General features: G+C 51.8%; 1 protein-coding gene across 1 annotated transcript; it reads left to right on the top strand.

Moving 5' to 3' along the window:
- The first annotated feature begins 260 nt into the window (after window positions 1–260).
- Krt8 (keratin 8) lies at window positions 261–8,404 on the top strand. The gene is made up of 9 exons (XM_090326183.1): window positions 261–665; window positions 3,180–3,388; window positions 4,013–4,073; window positions 4,520–4,615; window positions 5,151–5,315; window positions 5,605–5,730; window positions 6,777–6,997; window positions 7,156–7,214; window positions 7,971–8,404. Exons 1-9 carry the CDS (start codon window positions 339–341, stop codon window positions 8,162–8,164), a joined length of 1,458 nt encoding a protein of 485 aa, XP_090182309.1. The 5' UTR covers window positions 261–338; the 3' UTR covers window positions 8,165–8,404.
- The last annotated feature ends 555 nt before the right edge of the window (window positions 8,405–8,959 follow it).

Here is an 8,959-nt window from a genome sequence, read left to right as displayed (position 1 = left end):
AAGCACGTCTCCCTGCTCCTTGCTTGTTACAAGGCCACGGGGACTCCTTCCTTCCTTCCTGGTTCACAGGGGCTGAAGTGCTCTCTCTTGAGTTTCCTGGGTGGTGCTGGAGTGGGATCCTGGGTGGTAACAGCTCTCTGCTGCCCTCGTCTGAGTCCTGCCTGGCGGTGGCAGGTGTTGGGTTTGGCCCTGCCCACTTTGGGACTAGCCACTCCCCTCGGGCTGGGCTCTCTTTTATAAGAGGTCTTTCTTAGGCGCTGCCCCACTACCTAGAAGCAGCTGTTCAGCTTCTCGTCCAACCCGTCTTCTGCCTGCTTACCTTCACTCCAGCCTCCACCATGTCTATCAGGGTGACTCAGAAGTCCTACAAGGTGTCCACCTCTGGTCCCCGGGCCTTCAGCAGCCGCTCCTACACCAGTGGGCCTGGTGTTCGAGTCAGCTCCTCAAGCTTCTCCAGGGTGGGCAGTGGCAGCAGCCTCCGGGGGAGCATGGGTCTCGGTGGCTTCGGCGGGCCTGGTGTAGGGGGCATCACAGCCGTCACCGTGAACCAGAGCCTGCTGAGCCCCATGAAGCTGGAGGTGGACCCCAACATCCAGGCTGTGCGCACTCAGGAGAAGGAGCAGATCAAGAGCCTCAACAATAAGTTCGCCTCCTTCATTGACAAGGTGAGGGGCCTTCCCAAGCCGCCAACTGCCCTCCACACCCTTTCTCTGGTCACCCTAGTCAGTGGTTCCATCTCAAGTCCCCTACTAGCTCCTGTGGAGCCCACCATCCTGGCAAGGCTTCCTTGCAGCCAGTGTCTTCCCACCCACTTTGGTTTGGGCTGGGAGGGTCTTAGGGAGAGGGTCTGGATGACTTGCAATCAAATCCTGGGGCTTCTTCCCTCCCTTCCGCCCCTTCCCCTGCCCCCTTAAACTCCAAGTCCTGACCTCTGTGTCTATTGAGGGGGTCTGGCTTCCACGGGGGAGCCTGAACTTCTTTCAGGTTTTGAGTGGGAGGTGGCCTTCCCTCCCCCAGTTCACTTCTCTGCCATGTCATTGCCTCAGGGGGTTTCCAGTGTGAGTGTGTGTGTGTGTGTGTGTGTGTGTGTGTGTGTGTGTTGGGACACTATCTCTGAGCTTTTTTACCCAAGGCTGGCACTGTACCACTTGAGCCTCATTTCTTTCCACTTCCATCTTTTTGGTGGTTGGTTGGAGATAAAAAGCGTCTCACCGACTTTCTTGTCCAGGCTGACTTTGAACCAGAATCCTCAGATCTCAGCCTCCTGATTAGGATTACAGGTATAAGATATTGGAGCCTTGGGACCTGGCTCCATTAATGTTTTTCCTTCTTCCATTTTTGTTAAAAAAATAAATAAATAAAATGAAGGTTTGATGGGATTCTAGAAGGCTGTAGGTGCCTTGATCCAAACCCACAAATGTAGGTAGAGGTCTCTGGTGTTAGAGGCTCAAGTATGGGGTCAGCTCAAGGCTGAGTCACAACTTAGCCTCTGCCCTGATGGCTGCAATGTGGGTGGGGCCACCCCAGGGGTGAGGTCCCAGACAAATTGTCTCAGGGAATTGGCTCCCTCCCCCTGGCTGGGCTCCAAGTGTCCTGGGGGACTCCAGACTAGCACTAAGGAAAGCCCATCCAGGAGTCAAAGTCTGCAGGCGTTGGATACCTCACCCTGGTTTACATCCTGTTAAACCCAAGGTTTATAGTTTTAGATAACGTGTCAGTCGGCAACGCCCCTTTGCCCACTTAGCCCTTGCCCTCTTTCTGCCTAGGCTCCACCTTAATGGATCCATTCCACTTTCTCAGGCTGGAGGGCCGGGCCAGGTTTTGCGGCCTGGAGTCTCTCTGGTGGCCCTAAGGGCTGGGGAGGAGTGGCCCTTCTTGGCTGACTGGTTCCTGGAGGGGGCATTGTGGGAAAGGGAGAAGGGAAATCCTGGAGTGGTTGATTTAGGAATGGGAGTTCCTTTTTTTTTTTTTTGCCAGTCCTGGGGCTTGAACACAGGGCCTGAGTACTGTCCTTGTGCTTTTTCCTCAAGGCTAGCTCTCCACCACTTGAGCCACAGCACCACTTTTGGCTTTTCTATGTATGTGGTACTGAGGAATAGAACCAGGTCTTCGTGCATGCTAGGCAAGCACTCTGGGAGTCCTTTCTTTTGTGGAGGACTTGCCAGGTCAACCAGTAATGTGAACAGTTTAACAGTACCTGGCTTGCATTAAACATTCCAATATGGGAAAATGTTATAATCGCTATGATTAAAAAAAAAAGAAAAGGATTTATACAGAAAGTTATGGGAAAATAGCTAGATTATACCCTTAGGACATTCTTCTCTTCCAAGAGCCTTTAGTTAAACAAAAGTGACCCAAAGGGTTGATTAAAAAATGTATTTGCTTTCCTAGAACAAGTTTATTATTCTTCTTTAAAAAAAATTTCCCCTGTAACATGGCTTGATTTCATTCTAAGATGCAGATTCCATGGGCCCAAAGACTCCAGGGCCTGTGTGCATGTGGCTAAAGGGGCAAAGAGGTGGGAAGACCCTCCCTGACATTAGAGAATCTCAAGGGGAGCTATGGGAGTCAGGGAAGAGCTCTCAGTGTGGAGACAGTAGCCTCCTCTCCTTTCTTATTCTCTGGGCCTGCCTAAAAGTGAGTTCTCTGCTGAAAGGGCCTAAGTTGCTCCGTTATTATCAAGTTAAGGAGATCCCGGCTCTGAGAGGGACAAAGAACAGATGTCCTCTGACCAGTGTTCTTTGAGCATGATGCTAAAAAATGATGATGGGGTTGATATACATACTACATTTTATTTAATCTTTGCAATCTGATGTAAAATGTAAAGCAAAGCATCTTTAGAAAGCTTGGCTACTTTTTAAACTGATCTGTAATAACGTTAAAGACAACCAGTTGGGCAGATCTGGCTTCCACAGAATTCTCCTAGCTGTCCCCTCTAACCATGCTCCTTCCACCATTAGTGTTAAAGACATAGCTCCCAACTCTACTCACTCCCCATTTCTCCATCACCCCATGCTATTGCCCTCAGGTCACACAGATGGTCTTCCAAGAATAATTAAGTAGATGTCTGGGTTCTGGGAATTTCCCTGTTCTGGAAGTGGACTGGGGAAAAGGCAGGCTTTGTTGCCCTCTAGACCTTGGTCTGATGCAGACCTGTTTGTTCTCTTCTCCCCACGCAGGTACGGTTCCTGGAGCAGCAGAACAAGATGCTGGAGACCAAGTGGAGCCTCCTGCAGCAGCAGAAGACGGCTCGGAGCAACATGGACGGCATGTTTGAGAGTTACATCAACAACCTTCGAAGGCAGCTGGAATCGCTGGGCCAAGAGAAGCTGAAGCTGGAGGCAGAGCTTGGCAACATGCAGGGGCTGGTGGAGGACTTCAAGAATAAGTGAGTCCTCTCTCTAACAGTGTCACTCTGCCATAGGGGTTAGAGACCCAAGTCCCTGTATCCTTCTGCTTATTGGCTGAGTAGTACTGTATAGTTAGGGTGACCCTATGATCCATTTTGCTTGGAATTGTCCTGGCATAATTGTTCATGCTATCCATTCTCTGTCAGTCTCAGGACTGTCCAGATTTGGATGAGAAATTACATGTTTAAGTAGTGCACCTAAATGGGAGAGATAGGTCATCAGCAGGCCTTTACTTTTATACTATAGCCCTGCCCCCTGACCTCTAGCAAATTCCAGAGAGTTCTCTTTGTGGGACGCCTCCCAACATGTGTCCAGTCTAAAGTGTACTTGAGAATTAGGAGAAAGCATTTCCACTCTGGGCCTTTCCACTGGCTGAGAGTCTAGTGGGGTTGGGGAGAGGGGAGAGGGTGGGAAGAGCCAGCCTTTCCCATCCTGCATCGGTGTGAACTGAATTTTTGGGATACCGATGCCCTTCTCTAAAGACTTAGGTGGGGGTAGGGGCAGAGCTTCTGAGTGTGTGCATAGTATTCACAAGACCCAGGGTTCCATCCCCAGGGCATCTTCTGTGCCTTTATCCCTCATCCTAAGTCTTTCCTCACTAGATACGAGGATGAGATCAACAAGCGGACAGAGATGGAGAATGAATTTGTCCTCATCAAGAAGGTAAGGGGTCCTTCTTGCTTCTCCTAGTCCCAGACACTGGAGGCTAGGAACTCGAGATTAGAACTAAGAGAGTATTTTAGATGCTTCTAAGCCCTATCTAATTCACAACATTTCAAATTCACAGCAGTTCAGCTAGGTGTGTAACAGCGAGGTAGATAAAGGGGCAGAAAAGTGGTCAGGTGCATGTTGAGAACATGGTAAAGAGAAAGCAGTAGAGTTGGAGGTCTAGCCATTGAATACTTCCTGGAGGAGGAGGATGCAGGGAGGAGGGCTGCAGGAAGCAGAAGGCATGTGGGCTGGGGCTGTGGGACCAGTGGACAGAGGCTGGGCTGGAGGCTCCTTCCCAAAGTGGGCTGTGGATGGAAACCCAGAAGATCACAAGTCCAGGCCACTGAATGGCTGCTGGGTGGGTGTGGACAGCTCAGTGCCCCTCACTTTGTCCCCAGGATGTGGATGAAGCGTATATGAACAAGGTAGAGCTGGAGTCCCGCCTGGATGGGCTGACCGATGAGATCAACTTCCTCAGGCAAATATATGAAGAGGTATGTTCTAGGGGCCTGGAGAGGGAGGGTCCTCCAGCCTGTCGGGGCTTCCACTCTGGACTCAGATAAAGGCACTTCCCAGTTCCAAGCACACTCGTGGAGAATGTTTTTATTTGTTTGTTTTCCAATAAAGGTAGCTTCTGGCAGTTAAAGTTGTTCTAAAGGCTCAGTCCCTTACACAAGGGACACAAGATTTGACTTAGGAGCTGGGCACCAGTGACTCACGCCTGTAATCCTTGCGACTCAGGAGGCTGAGATCTGAGCATTATGGTTTGAATTCATCCTGAACAGACAAATTCAGACACTGTCTTAGCTCTAATTAACCAGCAAAGTGCTGGGAAGTGCTCGAGTGGTAGAGAGCCAGCCTTGAGTGAAAAGTCAAGCCCCAGGGTTAGTGCCTGTGTGCCCTTTTCAGCCTTGGGTCCCACCCTGATCCCTTCTGTTTGTCTACCCCTAAGGGAGGCCCTTCTGCAAAGAGAGGGTTCCTTATGTACACAGACAGAGCCTCATCTCCACCCCCCCCCCCGCCCCACAGGAGATCCGTGAGCTGCAGTCGCAGATCTCGGACACGTCCGTGGTGCTGTCCATGGACAACAGCCGCTCCCTGGACATGGACGGCATCATCGCCGAGGTCAAGGCCCAGTATGAGGAGATGGCTAACCGCAGCCGGGCTGAGGCCGAGCACATGTACCAGACCAAGGTGAAGAGCAGAGCAGGCTCATTCAGCCAGTTCAGGGCCCTAGTCTGGGGGGAGGGTGCCGGATTCTATACCCCACTCTGCCTGCTGGGAGCGGGGTGCACAGAAACCAGTGCCTGGAAGTCTGGAAAAGGGCTCTCACTGGTGAGTGTGTGTGTGTGTGTGTGTGTGTGTGTGTGTGTGTGTGTGCACGTGTGTGTCCATGCTGGCATTAAGCTGTGGTGACTTGGCTGAGTGGGCACCTGATCTGTGGGTCCCCTCTGGAACCTCACTTCTCATCTTGCATCTGTAGTATGAGGAGCTGCAGACAGTGGCTGGAAAGCATGGGGATGACCTGCGTCGCACAAAGACGGAGATCTCTGACATGAACCGCAGCATCACCCGCCTGCAGGCAGAGATCGAAGCCCTCAAAAACCAGGTACTGTAGCACTGAGCAGGAACTGGGATGGAACAGGCTGGGGACAAGGAGACCATGGAGGAAGAGGAGGGGAGGGGAGGGAAGGTCCAGGCCCTGGGGCCAGGCACTGGAGAAGCAGCTTCCAGGCAGCTTTCTCAAGTAGTCCCGAGAAGCCGAGGGACACTGAGTATCTTGGAGACCAGCACACAGTGGAAGGGGCCTGGAAGGTAGGCTGGGGTTCCCCCAAGCCTGCCTTGTTTACTCTGTCATGTGTATCAGGGTAAAGTTGGGTTTTGTTGCCTTGTAAAAAGTCTCTCTCAGCTGGCCTGGTGGCTCAAGCCTGTAATCCTAGCTACTCAGGAGGCTGAGATCTGAGGATCGTGGTTCAAAGCCAGCCGGGGCACTAAAGACACTCTCATCTCCAAGTAACCTCTAGAAAACAGGAAGGGCTGTGGCTAAGGGGTAGGGCCGTAGCCTTGAGCTGAAGAGCTCAGGGACAGTGCCCAGGCAGAGTTCAAGCCCCATGACCTACAAAAAATAAAAAAACCAAAAAAACCCGCCTCTCTTTCTGGTGGTGGTATTGAGGCTTGAACCCAGGCTGGGCACAATCCCTGAGCCCTTGTGCCACATAGCTTCACTTCTGACTTTTTTTTTTTGGCTGGTTAATTTGAAGGTAAGAGTCTCCCTGACTTTTCTGCCCTGGCTAGCATTGAACTTCCATATCTAAATCTCAGTCTCTCAAGCAGCTAGGACTGCAGGTGTGAACCATAGGCACCTGGCTTGGAGAAAGTCTTGAATCCAGAGATCTGAATCTAGTTGTGTGTGTGTGTGTGTGTGTGTATGTGTGTGTGTGTGTATGTACTCTCCTAGCCACAGGTGTGACAGGGGTGAGAAGGACATGCTCCAAAGTGGCTCTTCTTTACCCTTCTGCTTCCTCAGTCACTCTTAAGGGGAGTCAGCTTAGGTCTGGTGGGGAGGGGCACTGAAAGGGGTTCAAGGTGGGTGGGGGCTGGGGAGGAGGCCTACCAGATAAAGATGTCTCATGCTCACCCATCCTCCTCCTGCAGAACTCATCCCTGGAGGCTGCCATCGCCGACGCAGAGCAGCGTGGGGAGATGGCCATCAAAGACGCCAATGCCAAGCTGGCAGAGCTGGAGGGTGCCCTGAGACGGGCCAAGCAGGACATGGCACAGCAGCTGCGCGAGTACCAGGAGCTCATGAACGTCAAGCTGGCCCTGGACATCGAAATCGCCACCTACCGCAAGCTGCTGGAGGGCGAGGAGAGCCGGTGGGTTTGGGGACTCCTCACTGGACATGAAGTCCAGCCTGGGGACCCGGAGTGGGAGAGAGTAGGGGGCCACCTGTTAGTCTTTTTGGAACTTCGAGCTTGTGCTGGGACCAAAAGGGCCAGTAGTTGGTTCTGACAGTCCATGTGTCTGTGTACAGGCTGGAGTCTGGGATGCAGAACATGAGTATCCATACAAAGACCACCAGTGGCTACTCAGGTGAGTGTCCTGGGCCCTGGACATGGCTGTGCAGGAAGCCTGGGAGACCTGGGCTTTGAGATGGGCTGTGTTCAATAGTAACAGTGGAGAGAAAATCCCTAGGAAATGGGGTCATTCTTAGGGCCCAGATAACTGTTAGTAATAGAAAAATCCTCAAAAAGCTGGCAGCTGGGGGCCAGCATGGTGTCTAGTATTTTTATGTTTTATTTGTACATTTGAATTGTGTGTGTGTGTGTGTGTGTGTGTGTGTGTGTGTGTGTGTGTTGGTTCGGGGGCTTGAACTCAGGATCCCATGCTCTGGCTTAGCTTTTTCTCTCAAGGCTGGTGTTCTACCATTTGAGCCATACCTCCACTGGCAACTCTCTGCTGGTTAACTGGAGATGAGGTTCTCACAGACATGTTTGCCTGGGCTGGCTTTAAACCTCAGATTCTCAGATCTCAGCTGCTTAAGTAGCTAGAATTACAGGCATGAGTCACTGGGGTACAGCCATTCTCTTGCTTTATTATCTGCTTTTTCTACAACTCCTCTTGAGCTGAGGGAGCTGGGCTTAGTTCAATGCCTTGTTGAAGGATAAGCAGCCAGTAAAGAAATGCTTTCCTGCCTATCCTGACTTCCTTGATGGCTCTGAGACAGTCCGAGATTCAGCAGATGCACACCTGGCTCTTCATGTCTGGGGGATGAGAGGGGAGAAGGGGCCTGGGCTGGAGCACTGGACTGGCTCATTTGCTTATGTGGCTGCTTCCATCCCTGATTAGGAGGGCTGAGCTCAACCTACGGGGGCCTCACAAGCCCAGGCTTCAACTATGGCATGAGCTCCTTCCAGCCCGGTTTCAGCTCTGGAGGGAGCTCTAGCACCTTCACCCGCACAACCAAGGCTGTGGTGGTGAAGAAGATCGAGACTCGAGATGGGAAGCTGGTGTCTGAATCTTCTGATGTCCTGCCGAAGTGAACCGCTATGGCATCCCCTCCTAGCTGATGGTCCTCCGAGGCTGCCCTCTGGCCTGTGGAGGAGGCAGCTGGGCAGGAGAGCACAAGAAGGAGAGGCCTCACTGAAGCTCAGCCCTGGCCCTCAGCCCCCACTTGGGAAGAGCCTACTGCCTGGAGCATCCTTGTTGCCTGTGACCCTCCCCACCACTAAAAGATTCGTTAGTTTTTCCAAAATAAAGCCTCAGCTGGCTCTGCTAACTGACGTTGCTGCGTATGTGTGCATGTCCACATTGCCGGGCCCCGGTGGTTCACACCTGTAATTCTAGTTTTTCAGGGGGCCAAGATCTGAGATCACAATTCGATGTCAGCCCGGGCAGGAAAGTGTGTGAGACTCTTATCTTTAATAAACTACCCAAACAAAAAAGCTGAAAGTGACACTATGGCTCAAGTAGTCGAATGCTAGTCTTGAGCATAAAGAAGCTCAGGGACAGTGCCCAGGACCTGAGTTCAAGCCCCACTATTGACAAAACAAAACAAAACAAAACAAAAAACCCAAAAAACCTTCCTGGAAAGAGGGCGGGGGGGGGGTGGTTGGATACTGGAAGGGACGCAGGAAGCAAGGCATGCTGGGTAGAGCAGACAGCACCCTGCCAGGCTGTTCCCAAAGAGTGCCCTTTATTGTAAGCTGGTTATGGCTAATGTCAGTCCTCCTCCTAGGCATAGCTGGACAGTTTCCAGTGTGCTCTGAACTACCCAAGGCCATTCCAGCTGTGCCACATGTTCTCTGAGGTAGGCAGAGCAGGTTTAAGCTCTGGAG

Source organism: Megascapheus bottae, chromosome 2 (genome assembly GCF_031878675.1).
Source record: "Megascapheus bottae isolate mThoBot1 chromosome 2, mThoBot2.hap1, whole genome shotgun sequence".
Lineage (NCBI taxonomy): Eukaryota > Metazoa > Chordata > Mammalia > Rodentia > Geomyidae > Megascapheus > Megascapheus bottae.
The sequence above is the reverse complement of the archived record's forward strand: the minus strand, read 5'-3'. Positions and strand labels throughout refer to the sequence as shown.